Raw genomic sequence first — 19,417 nt, forward strand, 5'->3', positions numbered from 1 at the left:
AATCGTGCTGCGGCGGCAGGAGGCCCCATTAGCTAAAGTGGTGCTTCAGGTTAAGAACAGACCTCAAGAACAAATTAAGTTCTTAACCCGAGGTACCACTGTAAACCCCTAAAAGTGTAAAAAAGTAAGTTATGTATAAAAAGTGCATAGCAAATCCCCCACCTATTTGACCTGCTGTAACTGGTGATTCTGTGTAGTAGTTAGTCTTCACTGTGTGGAAAGAAAGATTGGGGCTGCAATCCTAACTATGCTTACTCAGGTGTAAGTCCTATTTAATTCAATGGGGTTTACTGCCTTTTAAGTGGGGTTAGGATTTGCAGCCCTAACAGCTAAAGAGGAGTGAGCTCTTGGTCTGTGGTTTTTGCATTTTGATTCCTGTTTTTGAAAAGCTTTCTATGGGTGTTTTTTGCAAACCAGGCACTACATGGTCAGATTATGTTTTAGTATGCTGGGTTTCCCCAAAAACAGCTGCTACCTTTTCCAGGATCCATGTGGACATTGCTGTCTCCATTGTAACTGTGCACAAGTCATTCTCTCTCACACAGAGACAGATACACACACACCTTAGCTCAGAGCTTTCCAAATTGTGTGTTGTGACACGTTAGTGTGTCGGCTGCAGTGTGTAGTGTCATACAAAGTGTTAGAAACTCGTGAAAGCTAGGAGGTAAATGGCGCCTTAAACCTAGGTTATGGGTGCAGCAGTGGAATGTCTAGGCACACTTTTTTATAACAAGAATACAAAGCTGAAAATGAATGAACTAAAATATTATGTTCATTTTTCAAATGGTCTAGTCCTTCCCCTGCCCACCCCCTATTATTCTTAAGGGGGTCTCTTCTCCAGTCTTCAGAGAGTAGCTGGAAGTGGGGAGGCAGAAAAAAAGGTCCTCCTTTCCTTCCACTATGCAGTTTTAATCTGAAATCTTAGGCGCAGGGCTGCTGCTTTTCAGCCAATCTTGCCTGCTTTCTTTTGGCTCCTCCACGAATCTTCAGTAGCCCAGAGCTCAGAAACTGCTTGCGCTAATGAAATTTTCTGTCACAAAAAGCACCTAGAACAATGGGAGTTTTGAACATGGCTGGAAAGGAGTTGGTTTAACCTCCAGTTTGCTAGTAAAACTGAATTACTGTGTCACAAAATGATGCATGTCTAAAAAGTGTGTCACCAACTTGAAAAGTTTGGAAAGCTCTGCCTTCCCTGATGAAACCCCATCCCCTTTCTCCAATACTTCAAGGTGTGTGTGTGGTGATGGTGGTTGTTTTAAGAAAAGAAACAGGTGTGTAGCTGAATATAATCTAATTACCTGTTTGGAAAGAGTTAAACATAGTAAACAATCACCCTGGGTCTTTTATAGTTTGCAGATTCTATATATTGGTTCAAGGAGTTCTCAGTGGCAAGCCAAGGTAAAAGAATCTTTTCAGATTGGGTGTTATGGTTTCTTATCTCTTCAGGTTGTATAGGGCTGCTGCTCTTTCAGCCAATCTTGCCTGCTTTCTTTTCCTACAAGGATCTTAGTAGTTTCTTTTCAGGTTTAAAAGCAGACAGCCACTTTTCACACTTAGTCTTTAAAAAGAAGTGAGCAGAATCCATCTCTGTAATTTGGAAGGAAATCTCCTCGGCATATATTTGAGCAGCTAGCAAGATGAAATTAATGTAATTAGCACTTTCATTTTGCTCTGTGCCCTCTCCTTCATTTCACCGGTGTGCTGGTGTCCTTTTTGCAAGACATTTGCCATACTTGAGGGTATAAAATGTGTTTCGGTTTTGTGTTTTAGGAAGGATTTTAAAGAGGATTTTTGTGGCCTTTAAACGTAATCATGCTTGACCAGCCAAAGTGTTGAGGGTGGATATGGATAGCCCTGCACACTCTGGGTGTGGGGTGGTCTTGATCAAGTGTCCTCTTCCCAGGACTGATCAGAGGCTCCAACCAGGTCAGGATGTTGCAGAGATGTAAACTATAAAGTACTGTTGAAACACCCAGTCACAGAACTTCCTGTCAAAGACTAGTTAGGACTGGTGTCCTATACAAAGGCATGTTTCCATCTGCTTTTCGAGGTATTTACTTAGTGCGTTAGGGTGATGAACTTGCAGAAATGGCTCCCCCCAACCCCCACATTGTAGCCAGTGTTAGAAAGTGAGATGTATAAGCTGGGCATCCAATGGGTCCTTAAATCAAAGTTAAAGACAAGTCAAGACTTGAAGCTGTGCGCCATGGAGACACCGAAAATCAAGGGCTCTTCCCAAGCTTTTCTTGCTGCTCAACTAGGCGGTGGAGGGGGGGGCATATTAAGGGGCCCTTTGGCCTACCATGTGGAGAAGCATTGCTGGCTTAGCCCCTTTTAAAAAAACAATGGCTTGCCAGGCAGCGGTAGGCAGAGCAGCTGTAAAATTTGCTGTGCTTGTTTTGTAGGTGAGAAAACTCCCCTTTTATTGCTTTCAGCAGTGGTTTTCAGCCAGTGTGCTATGGTGCCCTGGGGTGCCCTGAATGATGGTCAAGGGTGCTGTGGGCAGCACTGGCCACTGTTCCTCTTTCTTTCCTTTCTTTCCTTCTTACTTTCCCTCCCCCCCCTCTCTCTTATGCCCTCTTGCATCTCTGCCTCCCAAAGGCTTGCACAGCTGTTTATTGCATCAGCCCTGGCTCTAAGCTCCGCAGGTGAATGGTGCCTCTGAGACGCATCTCTCTTTGGGGCAAGGGGGGCGGCTCAGAGACCAGGGGCAACAGCAGCAGCTGCCTGGAGGCTCCCAAGGAAAGGGGAGAGGAGAGGAGGCTGAGGGAACACCCCCACAAGGGAGGGTGTTCTAAAAAGCGTGTGAGGCTGCCAGCTCTGCAGGCAAGGGGTGACATACCTGTCACAGAAAGAATGTAGTTGGTTAAGGGAGCTGTGGACTCAAAAAAGTTGAAAACCTCTGGCTTACAGGACAAGTGGCCTCCTCTCTAAATTCTCTGTGTCCTTATTGGCGCTTTGGTGGCCTATGATGTTGAGCTGAACCTTGTGCTGAGGGTAGATAAGGAATGACAGGGGGGAAAGTGGGGCCTTAGATGGCCTGTCACAGCACAGTCTGGCTTGGGAAAGTGTTTCTGGCACTTGTGGCTATTTCGAGGAATCCGTGTTTTGTGATGTGCAGCTCTTGAAGCGCAAGGCTGATGACTGACCGCGTCATGAGGAGTGCTTTGAAAGGGAATGGAGGTGGAGGGAGAGGGGCAATAACGAGAGCCAGAAGGAAATAAGACTTATGTGGAGGAGTGGGAAAACTAACTTTAAACTAAATCTTTCGTAATAAACTCTTTTTGGAAGTCTTTATAAAATATTATTTTATAATGCCTTTTTGATCAGGCATTACGGTGATGAATTCAAGGTTCTATGCAGTTGACTGCTGTGCATAAGAATTGTCTTCAGGCAACAGAAGTGGGCAGCTTAATAAATTGCTACATGGGCCAACGGCTGCATTGCAAGTCTGCCCTTCTTCATATAGCATTAGCCAGAATGGAGCAGCTGGGTCTCTCTTCCACCTGCAAGTCTGGTTGTTTGTGGGTTTTAAACAAACCCATGTGTCCAAGTGTTTCGTTCATGTGCACCTAACATTTGGCAGTTTCATCACTCCTAGCTCTTACTTCTGTGAACATCTAGTCCATGGGTAGGCAAACTAAGGCCCGGGGGCTGGATCCGGCCCAATCACCTTCTAAATCCGGCCTGCGGATGATCCGGGAATCATCGTGTTTTTACATGAGTAGAATGTGTCCTTTTATTTAAAATGCATCTCTGGGTTATTTGTGGGGCATAGGAATTCGTTCTTTTCATTTCAAAATCTAGTCTGGTCTGAGGGACGGTGGACCAGCCCCCTGCTGAAAAAGTTTGCTGACCCCTGTCCATGTTTTGCATTAGGTGAATGGGCCTGACGGCATCCTGCAAAATGGAGCAGTGGAGGATAATGTGCCTAAGACCAGCCAGCTCCTTGCTGAACTCAATTTTGAGGAAGACGAGGAAGACACTTACTACACCAAGGACCTTCCGGTGCATGCTTGCAGGTAAGACTGTGTGGATGTGTGTGTGGACCTAATCTGAAATTCAAAGCAGAGTCTAGGAGCCACATGTGGGCAAATATTGGTTGGAGGAGGTCCTCTCACTTGCCTTTTTTGCCTCTATTTAAACCTTCATGTGAATTAACCACACACTTTGTACAAATAATCCTCTTGTGTCTATGCAGCAATATAAGTTAGGAGTCCTGGGCATTCCAGGATGTCTTTCAGATGACAAGGTGGTGAGATGGCATTTCTGAGATTTCTGAAGACTTTTCCAGCTAAACTGCTGTGTTCTATTCATGCAAAACAGTGCACCCTCTTTATTTATCCCAATTAAACCTTATTTTGCTGCGTTCTTGGTATCTTTACCAGAGAGCACAGATGGGCAGCTGTTGGCCTCTGCCACAGGTTTCTTGAACCCTGTTCAGATGCTGCAGCATTTCTCTTTCAATGCTGGTTTATTCAACACTCTGACAATGTGCATGTCCTGTGACGACCTAGCAGCTTGCACTGTGGTGTCATAAAGCAGAACTGGGACTTGTATTGCTTAATGCCAGCTCTCAGCAGCATGGAGAGAAGGTCTCTCGGAAGGTAGCCCTGTTTAGGGAAGTTTTTAAATGCCTGATGTCTTACCACTTTTTTATTATTAATTCTCATTAATTATGTTGGGAGCCTCTCAGAGTGGCTGGGGAAACACAGCCAAATGGGCGGGGTGTAACTAATAATAATAATAATAATAATAATAATAATAATAGGTGAAGCAAGGGTGCAACCCAACCAACTTTGGAGGTTTTGATCTGGGTCAACTTGAACTAGAGAGAACCAAAGGGAAAGCACCCTGGCTTGCCATGCCTTTGAAGCAAAACTTTACAATGTGTCCTCTTCCTTAGCTACTGTGGCATCCATGACCCAGCTTGCGTTGTCTACTGCAACACCAGCAAGAAGTGGTTCTGCAACGGGCGTGGGAATACGTCTGGCAGGTGAGCGATGCAGCCACAGAAGTGGTGATGGCATGAAGCATTGGGGTTGTATCGAGCTACGTTCTGCTCACTGTAGACCTGTTGAAATTAGTGGGCGGAAGTTTGGTTGTGCCCATTGCATTCTGGGTCTACTCTTGAGTGGGATGAATGCTGGATACAAACCTTAGGCGATTGCCTTACACCGTGAGCCAGGTCACTGGTTCACATAGCCCAGTACTACATAAGGTGGCTGGGATTGGATGCGAGATCTTTTCTCTCGCTGTGTGTGTATGTGTCTCATGCATGTACTGTTACACGTCACCGTTCATTTCCTTGCTGCCTTTTATGCAGAAAAGCCATCAAGGCTGCTTACAGAGTTTAAGCCAGATAAAGCAGGCATAGGCAAACTCCGACCCTCCAGATGTCTGGAACTACAATTCCCATCATCCCTAGCTAACAGGACCAGTGGTCAGGGATGATGGGAATTGTCGTCCCAAACATCTGGAGGGCCAGAGTTTGCCTATGCCTGAGATAAAGAATTACAACAATATAATAAAATACACTGCTTGACAACATTTTTTAAAAAAAGAGCAGTATGTCCACATCATATTTTAAAACCTGGAATTCGGACTGAAAAACCAGTGTGCCGCCCATGTCATCCATATACAGTGGTACCTCGGGTTACATACGCTTCAGGTTACAGACTCTGCTAACCCAGAAATAGCACCTCGGGTTAAGAGCTATGCTTCAGGATGAGAAGAGAAATCGTGCTTCGGCAGCAGGGCGGCGGTGGGAGGCCCCATTAGCTAAAGTGGTGCTTCAGGTTAAGAACAGTTTCAGGTTAAGAATGGACCTCCGGAATGAATTAAGTTCTTAACCCAAGGTACCACTGTACACACACACACACCAGGACTTCTGATAAGGTTTCCCAGGCATGAGGTGGCACAGAGTAGGTATAAAAGCACTTCCTTGATAATCAGAGGTATCCTTCCATGCTCCTGCTTGCATTTTTACATCAGTAGGAAAACCAATTTGCCATTCAACCCAGCCTGCCTTTCTTCTGTGTCTTGCCAGCCATATTGTGAACCACCTTGTGAGAGCCAAATGTAAGGAAGTGACACTGCACAAGGATGGCCCTCTGGGTGAGACGGTCCTGGAGTGCTACAACTGTGGCTGCCGCAACGTGTTCCTCCTGGGTTTCATCCCTGCTAAGGCAGACTCTGTGGTCGTCTTGCTGTGCAGGTGAGACATTTCCTCTCTTTATTTTGGAAGCAAATTGCTGGTCGGTCTCGAGTCTTAATGGGCCATTGATTTTGAAAGCATTTTTTAAAAATACTGTTGATTCTCTTTTTATCCCCTATGTGTGCCCGTCTAATAAAACTCTTCTCCCCTATCTTGACTATACAGGCAGCCTTGTGCCAGTCAGAGCAGCTTGAAGGACATCAACTGGGACAGTTCTCAGTGGCAGCCTCTGATTCAAGACCGCTGCTTCCTTTCCTGGCTGGTCAAAATCCCTTCCGAGCAGGAGCAGTTGAGGGCGCGTCAGATCACTGCCCAGCAAATCAACAAGCTGGAAGAGCTCTGGAAGGTGTGTGGAAGTGTCTGCAGCAGAGAGCAGAGGGATGACCAAGAGAGCCCAGGGAGGGGATAAGCAGATCTGTATCAGGATGTGCTGTTGGGTGTGGAATTCAGCTTCCTGACAACTCCAGGTCCCTTCGTCATTTTCTGAGGCCTTGGCCATATAGCTTGGAAAATGTACGAAGCCTTGGCTTTACGGCTTGAAGCTGAAATCTGTGATACTAGAGAAGAGACTGAATAAGACTGAGAGTTGTGGGTTCAGTCTAGCACAATATTAGAAGTTGAATAAATCTGCATAACTGAGCACAGCTTGCAGTATTTGCCATAGCACAGATCTTAAGATTGTTTGGGTGCAGACTCCTTAAAATGTTTTGGGCATGTTTGTGCAGTTGCCAACAGAGAGAGCCTGTCTCTTCATGAAACACCTTCTTTTTGTTACAACAAGACACAATTGGTAGTCAAAATAGACAAACCTTGCAAATTCACCAAAGCCGCCAGTCAGCCTACCCCAGCACAGCTGTGTTTATAATAGAATCATAGAGTTGGAAGGGCCCCTATGGGTCATCTAGTCCAACCCCCCTGCAATGCAGGAATATGCAGCTGTCCCCTACAGGGATTGAGCCTGCAACCCTGGCATTATCAGCACCCTGCTCTAACCAACTGAGCTATCCACTTGCATCCTGGAATGGTTGGATTTGGAAATACCTTCCATTAGTTTTCCGTCTTGATTTAGGAAGACCTGTTCTGAAACCAGCTGATGGGAGGGTTGTAGTTGGTGTGTTCTATTTAACCACCTCTTTTTTGCAACTGCAGGAGAACCCCTCTGCCACCCTCGAAGACTTGGAGAAGCCTGGCGTCGACGAAGAGCCACAGCACGTCCTCCTCCGATACGAGGATGCTTATCAGTACCAAAACATATTTGGGCCTCTGGTCAAACTTGAGGCCGACTACGACAAGAAACTGAAGGAGTCCCAGGTAAGATTCAGGCCAAGGAGGATGCAGCCACCTTGAAATGGCATGGCCCAGTGGGCACAACAGTTGCTTTGGTATTTCTTCAGAGGTTTTGCTGCAGTTCGGTGAGACTTTGTGAGCTGTGTGCTTTGAAGAAGGTTTGAAATGGGACATTTTGATGCAGTCTTCCTCATAGTTTCTTCCCCTACCCTGGAGGTGCACTTGACACACTTCTTCTCTTGGGTTAAAAACAAGAAGTTAGTGTAAGGATTGTTATGCTTAAAAAATATATATCTAAATATCTCTTAGATGACATTGAAGCCCAAGACAAGCAGCAAAAGGATCCATCTGTAGAGTGAAAATGTTGGCCTCTTACTACTCCTGCTCCCTCTGCTGGTACAGAACCAGGATTTGCAGAGATTGGCACAGGCTGTGACCCTATAACAGACTCTTAATTAATTCAGTATCCAAACATTTTGGGTTACTTTGGGAACTTCATTGAACGCTGGCTTCTAAATAAGTATGTGCTATCCCTCATCACTTTTGAATTGTGTTAGCCAGGAGACAAACATTCCCTGCTGGAAAGAAGCAGAGAGATGCCCTGTGCTCCTAGCAGCGAGAGTGTTTTTAACTAGCCAGTATCCCATTCTCTCCTAGCAGCTCTGAGTGACTTAACACAAAGAGGGAAATAATTTCCGCTGTCGTGGTGATGACAGTGGTTTTGGGTGCTGGTGTGCATCCTCCCAGGAGCCTCTTCCTCCAGCTTTGTATCCCTTTACTTTGCATCTTCAGCCTTAAGACAACAGGCCACTGTCACAGAGCGCTTTGGGGATTTGAGAGAGCGCAGGTACCCAGTTAGATGTTGGTCCCCTGGGCATTAACTGTCGCCCCCCTGGATCATCTTGTGAATGAGGAGTAGGGTAAGTGCTGGGTCTGAAGAAGGCTCAGTTGCTTCTCCCAGGAAGAGGAAGAGTTTTGCCAAATTGTAGAGTCATCAGCCCACCCTCTTTCCTTAACGGTAGCTCCTCTTAGGGATCCAGCAACTGCTAAATCAGCATTAGCTTAGAAGTGTTGCCAGGGGTGGTTTAGCAGCCCTTCCTGTGATTGTTCAAGCCAGCTGTGCAGTGCTAGGGAGGGCAGGCAGGAAGCAGAGGGCCAAGTCTGCTCTTGAGTAGCATTTTTGTCTGTGTTTGTAAAGTTAGAATATCTCTCTTTACGTTTAGACACAGGACAACATCACTGTGAGATGGGATCTGGGCTTGAACAAGAAAAGGATTGCCTACTTCACCTTGCCAAAGACTGATTCAGGTAAGAACAGGAAATCAGTAAAGGCTAAGGAGCCAGGAAGTCTGGCTCAAGCATCTCTCGATTGGCAGACTCTGAACACCATTAACATTCACAAACAGTGAATTGGTGTTTGCTTTGGAAGAACTGAAAGCTTCTAACTCCTCTTTTCAGATATGCGCCTGATGCAGGGGGATGAGATCTGCCTGAGGTACAAAGGGGATTTGGCCCCGCTGTGGAAAGGAATCGGCCACGTGATTAAAGTTCCTGATAGTATCCTTTTAATTTCATGAGGCTGTAAGGAGGACTCCAACATCTCAATTGCACAGTTGAGATTATGTCAAGTGTAGCCCTTAGAACATGTGGAATGCCTGGCAGTTGAAGCAGAATTGTGGGAGAGAATGGACAACGCTTCCTGTGCTCCCTTAAAACAACTGTGTTTATCTGGTGGCACAAAAGAAGCAAAAGGTTTCAATTTATGGTTTGTGTAAAAACACACACACACACACACACACACACACACACACTATCCATATACTTGGGCCTCCATTCTTCCTCTGAGGAGGAGGTCAAAGCCCCTTCACATGCCATTCCCAGGCTGATTCCACATCCAGGCAACTAGCAGGGATATCCAGCTTAGCTTGGGCAGATGAAATGGTGGTGAGCCTTCAGCTGACACCTTCTCTGTAGACTCGCAGCACTAGAACAGTCCCCAGCGGTAGTGGTGGGCAGAAGGTGGGAGGTGGGGTGGGACTCTGAAAAGGAGCTTGCAACTGTTCCACGAAACTGCTACTTAACGAGGTTTTGAAGATTACGGTGACGAAATTGCGATCGAGCTGAGGAGCAGTGTCGGAGCCCCCGTGGAAGTGACCCACAACTTCCAAGTGGACTTTGTGTGGAAGTCGACTTCCTTTGACAGGTGGGTGAAGGCGGCGTCTCTCTCTGTCTTGAGAAGCCGGTTGCATAAATGCTTGAGGGATGACCTGGTTTGTGCTTCTTCAGGATGCAGAGTGCCCTCAAGACTTTTGCTGTGGATGAAACCTCCGTCTCTGGCTACATCTATCACAAGCTCCTGGGTCACGAGGTGGAGGATGTCATTATCAAATGTCAGCTGCCGAAGCGCTTCACAGCACAAGGACTTCCTGACCTCAACCATTCTCAGGTAACAGCAAAGGCAGGAGTTGGGTCCAAGAGCTTCCAGTGTCAGTTTCGCAAACTCTGCTCCCCCGTGTGGAATTAATGCCATTTCTGTTCCCAGGTGTATGCTGTGAAGACTGTCTTGCAGCGTCCCTTGAGTCTCATCCAGGGCCCTCCCGGAACAGGCAAGACTGTCACCTCGGCCACCATTGTGTACCATCTGGCTAGGCAAGGAAATGGGTAAGAGCAGGAGCAGAGATTGCTCTTGAATCTTCTTGGCCAAAAGAGTGCAGCACTTCAAGGGCTGTTGAGATAATTTTAGCACCCATCTGGAAGTTACAGCCTGGTATAGGCAAAACACCCCATGCGATTGATAAATAGATTGATTGCTTTTCTATCTCACCTTTTACTCCAAGGAGCTCAAGGCTCTCCCCTCATCTCATTTATTTCCCACAACAACCCTGTCAGTTAGGTTAGGCTGAGACAGTAAGTGACTCAATGATCTCCATGGCCAAGTGGGGATTCAAACCCTGGTCTCCCAGCTCCTAGGCTGGCACTCCACCACACTGGCTCTCAGACTTTCAGTTTCTTCTCATGCACAAATTCCCCTCTGATGACATTGACTGCATTTATGGGTTATGCCTCTGCTACCCTTAACCCAAGATAGCATTGGCCAGTGTTGTCAATCCACTTCAGCCTCTGATTAGGTCTTAATGGAGTGCCTAATCCACTTCAGCATCTTCTTAGCGTGAAATCCATGGTTCCAGAGCTGATGCCAGCTCTTGCCTACAGTGATAAAGAAAGAAGAACTCTTTGTAGGGGTTTGTTTTATTTGGCTTCATCTTTTGCTGTTTGTCTCATTTGTTTCCAAGGCCCGTGCTGGTTTGTGCCCCGAGCAACATAGCCGTGGACCAGCTGACGGAGAAAATCCACCAGACGGGGCTGAAGGTGGTGCGCCTGTGTGCAAAGAGTCGTGAGGCCATTGACTCCCCTGTCTCTTTTCTCGCTCTGCACAACCAGATCAGGAACATGGATAGGTAAGGCACTTCGTCATCCCATTGCTGCTGAGCCAGAAGCCAGCCTTCCCTTGCAATGCTGTCACTGTCCCTTGCTCATTCCCTCCCTGCATTCATCCCTAACTTAAAGCCTGCCTTCCTTTTTCTGGGGAGTGCAAAGATGGGTGGGGTTTTTTATTAAAAAAATAATCTAGCAGCTTCACTTAATGGCACTGCCAATACTGCCTTTATTTTTCATCAGCCACTACGTGGATTTATTTTTTTAAATATTTATTTGATGTCCATTGATAGCCACTTTGGAAGTGCGTTGTCACCAAATTCAGTAGTGGAATATAAGATCCTTAAGCAGGGATCTTGTAACCAGAACATTATATAGCATCCCAGAAATGTCTGTTTGATCCTCAGCATGCCTGAACTCCAGAAGCTGCAGCAGCTGAAAGATGAGACTGGGGAACTGTCCTCTGCAGATGAGAAGCGCTACCGGGCCCTGAAGCGGACGGCGGAGCGGGAGTTGCTCATGGTGACATTTTCCTACCTCTTATACGGGGGCTGTTGCTTACTGTTGGTCAGACCAGGTGTGCTACTTGTGTTCTGTGATCCAGGAGGCTGACTTGTCTCCTTTTTCAACATCGGTTCTGTAACAGCAAAGGGATGACCCTACCTTAAACAATGAATAATCCTAGAGGCTGCAACAGAAATTGCACACACACACACACACACACACACACATAATGCTGAAGACTGGCTGTGGGCAGGACTGGGGAAGGATCATAGCTGAGCTGTGCAATAAGTCCAACCTCGATTCTGGCTTCTCCAGGTACAGCTGTTTGAAACTGTGGAGAGCCGCTTCCAGTCCTTATAAACAGTACTGAGCCAAATGGACAAGTGGTTTGGCTTGGTACAAGGCAGCTTCTTGTGTTCCTAATTAAAACCACCCCCTTTAAACAGAACCTTGAGAACTGGGATGTTTTATTTTTAAGGAAAGGGCCATAGCACTGTGCAGAGCACCTGGTTTCCATGCAGAGCAGTGGTCTTAATGTAGAAGTTGCTTCCTATGTTCCTTTGTAGATAGTTTTGTAGCTCCTGAATTTTTGCTGCTTCATCCCTCAGAATGCAGACGTCATCTGCTGCACCTGCGTGGGAGCCGGGGACCCAAGACTGGCGAAGATGCAGTTCCGCTCCATCTTGATTGACGAGAGCACCCAGGCCACGGAGCCAGAGTGCATGGTGCCAGTTGTCCTCGGGGCAAAGCAAGTAGGTGGAGCTGCCGAGGGGGGTGGAGGCGACTATGTCTTCCTGTGCTTGCCACCATCTTTATATATCAAGCAACTTGGGTCTGTGTGAGCTTTTAAAGCCCTCCTCCATTGTCTTAAATGCTTGCATTTCAAGCCTTTAGGAAGAAGACTTAAAGCATTCACAGCCTGTGAGGTCTTGTGTCCACTATGAGTAGGAGCAGGAAATGCAAGCTATGGAAGGGAAATCTCAAGAGGTCTGGAGGCTTGTCGAGAGCAGAGGTGGAACTGCTGTGGAGGATTGCTGATGGAAAGGCTTGAGTGGGTGGGGCAGTTCTACAGATAATTCTCCAACTTCAGTGCCTTAATTGCTTGACCTCAGAAAGCTAGAAGCTTCCCTCAAGCAGACTTTAGATCCCCAAACTGCCCTTCCCTTTTGTAGGCCATCACCTCCAGCCTTCTAGAGATGGAGCAGGGGCTTGGCCTGGCTGTTTGTGTGTGCACGCTCATGTGTGCGGTTCCTCCTGTTGACCTTGGGCTTCATTTTCCCAGCTGATCCTGGTGGGCGACCACTGCCAGCTTGGCCCTGTTGTGATGTGCAAGAAGGCGGCGAAAGCAGGCCTGTCCCAGTCACTCTTTGAGCGGCTGGTGGTGCTGGGCATCAGGCCTATCCGCCTGCAGGTGCAGTATCGTATGCACCCAGCCCTGAGCGCTTTCCCATCCAACATCTTTTATGAGGGGTCTCTCCAGAATGGTGTCACCGCAGGTAAGAAGGAGCAAGGGGAGGGTGTGGGTGATGGAGGGGGCCAGCAGGAGTGGTAGGCAGTTCAGGACCTCTAAGTGGGCCTTGTAGCTTCAAATCAGTGGTGCACAGTCAGTGGAATAGGGGGACTAGGTTAGTCTCCTAAATGTTCCCCGTAAACTATCAGAGTATTAAACCTGGTGCCTCTTTCCCAAAGCCTGGGAAACTTCTGCCCGGCTTTTGGAGGGAGGCACAATGCTCTTGTCAGGGTCCAGGAGCCCTCCTGCCACCTTCCCAAAGCCCACCCAGCTTTGGGAAGGACGCGGGAGGGCTCCAGCATTCTGTCAGAAGCTTCTGCTTGGCTTAGGGCAGGAGACAATGCACGGCAGCGTTGCGCCCCCCCCCCCAAAAAAAAAAATATCGCCCTCACAGGCTGGCACCTTTGGCTCTAACTGTTCCATCTATGAAAAATTTCACTGAACACCACTGCTTCATATCAATCCTTGCCCCGTAGTCTTCGCGTTGGGAGGTCTGTGGATTTTGATAGGTGGTTCTCGCTGCTGTTCCAGCCTGCTCTTCAGGATGGAAGGACTCCATTTTAAGGCTAAGATCTAGCCCTGTGCTTCCCAAAGTGGGCAGTATGTACTGCCCTTCAGCGGTGGGATTAGCAGGGGAGGCACTAAGAGGCAGGGGAGCATTGAAGATGTAGGTGGCTATTGGACTTTGAAAAGCTAGTCTCACTGGTTCAAGTTCATCAGGGGTTTTTTGAATTAATTGATATACTTTTGAATCAATATGCAATTAATTGTTCCTGATTGATATGTTACAGTGTTACAGTCTTCCTTAGTGTGTTGTGCAAAGCGCTACAATGCTTTTTATAGGGTAGGGGGCATTGGGGTGAGTTTATGGGACCAAGGGGGCAGTGACCTAAATGGTTTGGGAACCACTGATCTACCCAAAGGAAGACCCAGGCCTCCACAGGAGAAACATATGCTAACAGGCAACTTCCCTGTCGCTCTGCAGCGGACCGTGTGAAGAAGGGATTTGACTTCCAGTGGCCCCAGCCAGACAAGCCCATGTTTTTCTATGTGACCCAAGGGCAAGAAGAGATTGCAAGTTCTGGGACTTCTTACCTGAACAGGTAAGTCATGTGGGAAAGAGGAGAAGGGGGTCCAGCCAAGTCTCTGGGACAGAATGTGTGGATGCCTTGCTTGGACAAACATCACGTCTCTCTCTCTTGACTATTCATTAATTTATACACCAGTTATATGCCAACACAACATATTTCAATTATGTGTGGATTTTATAACTTAATGTTTTAGAAGCCGTATTAAGCTATAAAATCCATATATAATTGAAATACCCAATAACAGTTCCATCAAAGCAACTGAAGCATCCTTAATTAAAATAGCCCGCAATAAATGAAGCTGGTTAAAAGGCATGACTGTTAAAACAGTTCTAAAAAGATAGGATCGGTAGTTCAAGGTCATCCCAGAGTGAAGGAGGTGAGGCTGGAGAAGTGATGGAGGCCAAGCACTTTAGTTCTGCAGTCCAAAGGGGGGGAAGCGGACAGGAAGGACATGGTCTAGCAGTGGCATCTCTCACCCATATACAGCCCCCACCCAAAAAAAAAATAGTACAGTGGTGCACCGCAAGACGAATGCCTCGCAAGACGAAAAACCCGCTAGACGAAAGGGTTTTCCGTTTTTCGATGCGCTTCGCAAGACGATTTTCGCTATGGGCTTGCTTCGCAAGACGGAAACGTCTTGTGAGTCTTGCGATTTTTTTTGCTCCCCCCCCTTTTCTAAGCCGCTAATAGCCTTTTAGCCGCTAAGCCTTTAATAGCCGCTAATAGCGCTAATCTGCTAAGCCGCTAATAGGGTTGCTTCGCAAGACGAAAAAACCGCTAGACGAAGAGACTCGCGGAACGGATTATTTTCGTCTTGCGAGGCACCACTGTATTGTCAGATGGAGATTATTCCAGGTAGCTTGATCTTTCTCTGGTGAGCTGAAGGTGACCTGGAACTTTGAAAGGGAGCCAGTCAATTAATTCCATTTGTGCCTGAAGACTCTTAAGATGTTTGGGGGGGTTGTGGAGGTTATCCTGCACGTGCCCAGGCCCATTATTCCAACCTGAATCATGCCAAGAAATGTGCCACATGTGGCTTCTGTTGTGCCCTTTCCTTTGTCTGATGCACTTTTCTTTTTCTCCCTTGCTACTTTAAAAAAATATATACTTAAACATTTTGCATCTTTGTAGCAGAGTGAATTTGGGCATTATACATAGATTTATGGTGTTGAACAAGCTCTGAGGCATTCTGGTTACCTTGGAGACTGTTTCTTGGGCGCTGCTCAAGGGGAGGGACTGACTCCTCTCTTCCCCCTGCAGGACGGAGGCTGCCAACGTGGAGAAGATCACCACCAAGCTGCTGAAGGCTGGTGCGAAGCCAGATCAGATTGGCATCATCACCCCCTACGAGGGCCAGCGCTCCTACCTGGTGCAGTATATGCAGTTCAGCGGCTCTCTGCACACCAAACTCTACCAGGTACGGCTCTCCCTGTGTTGTCTCTGGGCTTCGTGCAACCTTCCCAAGTCAGCATTAAGCCCATCCCCTCTCCCTGTTCCCCTGTTCAGAGCCACCCAACTTGTATTTGCAGATGTTTCACTTGGAGGCAGGGTGACTCACCTATACCATACAGCACAGTACCAAACAGGACTTTCTGCAAATGTATAGCCTCACCTGCTGAAGAGAGTTATATGGAGAGTGGGCTGCTCCATCTCATACTTGTGTTGGAGAGCTCTGTGCTCAGTGGTCCTTCTTTGCCACCTCCAGTTTAAGGAAGGGAAAGGCAGCTGAATTAATCAACTGGGTAGCCAAGAAATCGCTAACTTGCATAGCAGTAAATTTATGGACAGCTAGGTATATTAGCCTCCCTCCCCAAATGCGGAGTGGGAGCGAGGCAGGAGATTATCCCCAGGACTGGAAAGTAGTTTGAAATTGATTTTCAGGAGGTGGAACCATGTGGGCATCATATAATGCTTCCTGGCTAACCATCACTCTCTCTGAAGGAAACTCTCTAGAGATGTGAGTCATTTAGAACGTGCTTTAACAGAATCCTTTTCTCTCCCTGTCCCCTTCCCAGGAAGTGGAAATAGCCAGCGTTGACGCTTTCCAAGGGCGCGAGAAGGACTTCATTATCCTGTCCTGTGTTAGAGCCAACGAGCATCAAGGCATTGGCTTCCTGAATGACCCCAGGCGCCTCAATGTGGCTCTCACCAGAGCAAGGTACAGCGGAAGCCAGCTATGTCTGTCAGTCCCAAAGAGCCCTTTGCTTCTATCTAGCTAAGTAAATTATTGTCTTGTGCAGCAGGGGAGAAAGGTGCAGGTCACTTGCAACTTTTTTTTTTACCCTTCTGCTTGGAGTCAGGGTGGGGAAAACAGTGGGATTTTTGGAGTGAGTTTTCTCTGTGTTTGGCTTGGTACAAGTTACAAACAGCTGAGCTGATAATAAACCAACTGGCTTGTGCAGGCCAGTCTTGCGTAGAAGTTCAGCAGTGCTGTGTTAAGGCCTTTAAGTTTCCAAACCCAGTCAGATGGTTGGCATATAAATAATAAAATTATTATTATAAACTGTGCTCTGCATGAATTGGATTCATGTCTCTCTTTAGCTGGCAAACTCTTGAGAGCACCTTTTGCAAGATCATGACAACTGCAATTCTCCAGCTGAGAAAGTCTGGAATGGAGAATTTAAATCTAGCAGATGCAATAGAGCAGCATGTATTGCCTGAGGTCCTTCTCCAAGTGCTTTCCTAATCAGCAGTGTGTGAGAGAAGCCCAGGAGAGGGGCCCGCTTCCCTAAAGCAGATGCCTGTTTTGCAAACTTCTTGGGATCAGGCTGCAACATTTTTATTTATGCAGGCATTTTTTAATTTGTTTATGCTGGGCTAGATGATCCTCAGGGTCCCTTCCAACTCTACCATTCCAGGATCTATAATCTGCTATATTTCACTCATGTGTCTTATTGGGCTTCAGCGTTCTGCCCATAATTTAATGCACCACCCTGGAATCAGTTTTGATGAAGGGCAGTACTGAAATATTTATAGATATAATAATAATAATAATAATAATAATAATAATAATAATAATAATAATAATAATAATAATAATAATAATAATAATAATAATTTATTATTTATACCCCGCCCATCTGGCTGGGCCTCCCCAGCCACTCTGGGCGGCTTCCATAAAAACCACAAATACACTAAAATGTCACATGTTAAAAACTTCCCTGAACAGGGCTGCCTTAAGATGTCTTCTGAATGTCAGGTAGTTGTTTATTGCTTTGACATCTGCTGGAAGGGCGTTCCACAGGGCGGGCGCCACTACCGAGAAGGCCCTCTGCCTGGTTCCCTGTAGCTTTGCTTCTCGCAATGAGGGAACCGCCAGAAGGCCCTCGGCGCTGGACCTCAGCGTCCGGGCAGAATGATGGGGGTGGAGACGCTCCTTCAGGTATACTGGACCGAGGCCGTTTAGGGCTTTAAAGGTCAGCACCAACACTTTGAATTGTGCTCGGAAACGTACTGGGAGCCAATGTAGGTCCTTCAAGACCGGTGTTATATGGTCTCGGCGGCCGCCCCCAGTCACCAGTCTAGGTGCCGCATTCTGGATTAGTTGTAGTTTCCGAGTCACCTTCAAAGGTAGCCCCACATAGAGTGCATTGCAGTAGTCCAAGCGGGAGATAACCAGAGCATGTACCACTCTGGTGAGACAGTCTGCAGGCAGATAGGGTCTCAGCCTACGTACCAGATGGAGCTGGTAAACAGCTGCCCTGGACACAGATTTGACCTGTGCCTCCATGGACAGCTGTGAGTCCAGAATGACTCCCAGGCTGCACACCTGGTCCTTCAGGGGCACAGTTACCCCATTCAGGACCAGGGAATCCTCCACACCTGCCCGCGTCCTGTCCCCCAAAAACAGTACTTCTGTCTTGTCAGGATTCAACCTCAATCTGCTAGCCGCCATCCAACCTCCAACCGCCTCCAGGCACTCACACAGGACCTTCACTGCCTTCACTGGTTCTGATTTAAAAGAGAGGTAGAGCTGGGTATCATCTGCATACTGATGAACACCCAGCCCAAATCCCCTGATGATCTCTCCCAGCGGCTTCATGTAGATGTTGAAAAGCATTGGGGAGAGGACCGAACCCTGAGGCACCCCACAAGTGAGGGCCCAGGGGTCTGAACACTCATCCCCCACCACCACTTTCTGAACCCGGCCCAGGAGGAAGGAGCGGAACCACTGTATAACAGTGCCTCCAGCTCCCAGCCCCTGAAGACGGTCCAGAAGGATGTTATGGTCGATGGTATCAAACGCCGCTGAGAGATCCAGCCGAACTAGGAAACAGCTCTCACCTTTGTCCCTAGCCCGCCGGAGATCATCAACCAGTGTGACCAAGGCAGTTTCAGTCCCATGATGAGGCCTGAATCCCGACTGGAAGGGATCCAAATATTAAATTTAAGCCATCCAAAGAGAACCAACCTCCAGGGGGCATGCAGGAAGGCCTGAGCCAAATAGGAGGCTCTTTGCTGGTCACCAGGCTAGTCCCCAGTGGGAGAGAAGTATAACTATCACCAGGGTGTCACAACTGAGAATACCCCTTGCCTGCCTGGAATCAAAAGGCAAAGGCCATGGAGATTGGCACCCAACAGCCGCAAGTGGTCCTTTGGGTGGCCGCAGGGTGCTGGTAGGTTCTGAGGGCTAACCAGGTGGTGAACTACGCGACAATGCTTTGGTGTGGACTTAATTCATTCGTTCATTTAAGGTATGGTGTCATCATTGTTGGGAACCCAAAAGCGCTTTCCAAGCAGCCCCTCTGGAACCACTTGCTGAACTACTACAAGGAGCAGAAAGTGCTGGTCGAGGGGCCCCTGAACAACCTCCGCGAGAGCCTCATGCAGTTCAGCAAGCCTCGGAAGCTGGTCAATACCATCAACCCCGTAAGTGCCCCTGGTGGGGCTGGAAACCTACACCTGCGCCCTGCTTTAGAGATTAGGCTTCACTGCCCTTCTCCAGCACCCTAGAACTGCTGGGGCTGTAAACTGCCCCTCCCATGTGAGTAAACCTGTTCAACTGCCTCACAGTTGGAGTACCTTTTGCCCAGGTCTTTCAGACAGGGTCCCATTTCACAGGTGAAAGGCGAACTAAGGGGAGGGGAAACAGCTTGAAATATTTCGCCCATAAGGAGTTCCCATTCCCAAGCGTCCTGCCTTTTGGATCTGTAAACAACCTTGCAGTGGGGTGGTGGGGGTAATAATACTACTACTAATAATAATAATAATAGAATAGTAGAATGTGGAGCAGGGCCTCGGAAGGCCTCTGTGATTGGCAGGCAGGGAAAAGCCATCCTCTTTGCTAAAGGAAAGAAAGTTCCAGAAAGTTCTTCCTCCTGTGAGCCATCAGAAACAGTTTGTGTCAACATATTTTAAAGTGGTCTTTAATTT

The 19,417-nt window shown here is 47.5% G+C and overlaps 1 protein-coding gene across 4 annotated transcripts in view; it reads left to right on the forward strand.

Moving 5' to 3' along the window:
* UPF1 (UPF1 RNA helicase and ATPase) overlaps window positions 1–19,417 on the forward strand; it is a 31,488-nt gene that overhangs the window by 5,222 nt on the left and 6,849 nt on the right. For 2 of the 4 annotated variants that reach the window (XM_077921890.1, XM_077921889.1), the window contains exons 2-19: window positions 3,880–4,022; window positions 4,907–4,996; window positions 6,050–6,217; window positions 6,383–6,563; window positions 7,367–7,528; window positions 8,728–8,812; window positions 8,963–9,061; window positions 9,590–9,707; window positions 9,791–9,950; window positions 10,047–10,165; window positions 10,798–10,962; window positions 11,347–11,461; window positions 12,052–12,195; window positions 12,726–12,939; window positions 13,939–14,056; window positions 15,305–15,461; window positions 16,060–16,202; window positions 18,739–18,913. In XM_077921890.1, coding sequence (XP_077778016.1) covers window positions 3,880–4,022; window positions 4,907–4,996; window positions 6,050–6,217; window positions 6,383–6,563; window positions 7,367–7,528; window positions 8,728–8,812; window positions 8,963–9,061; window positions 9,590–9,707; window positions 9,791–9,950; window positions 10,047–10,165; window positions 10,798–10,962; window positions 11,347–11,461; window positions 12,052–12,195; window positions 12,726–12,939; window positions 13,939–14,056; window positions 15,305–15,461; window positions 16,060–16,202; window positions 18,739–18,913 — 2,556 coding nt within the window. The remainder of the gene's footprint in view (window positions 1–3,879; window positions 4,023–4,906; window positions 4,997–6,049; window positions 6,218–6,382; window positions 6,564–7,366; window positions 7,529–8,727; window positions 8,813–8,962; window positions 9,062–9,589; window positions 9,708–9,790; window positions 9,951–10,046; window positions 10,166–10,797; window positions 10,963–11,346; window positions 11,462–12,051; window positions 12,196–12,725; window positions 12,940–13,938; window positions 14,057–15,304; window positions 15,462–16,059; window positions 16,203–18,738; window positions 18,914–19,417) is intronic. The other 2 variants (XM_028713271.2, XM_077921892.1) reach the window with 2 other exon arrangements.

This window comes from Podarcis muralis, chromosome 18, assembly GCF_964188315.1.
Source record: "Podarcis muralis chromosome 18, rPodMur119.hap1.1, whole genome shotgun sequence".
NCBI classification, from domain to species: domain Eukaryota; kingdom Metazoa; phylum Chordata; class Lepidosauria; order Squamata; family Lacertidae; genus Podarcis; species Podarcis muralis.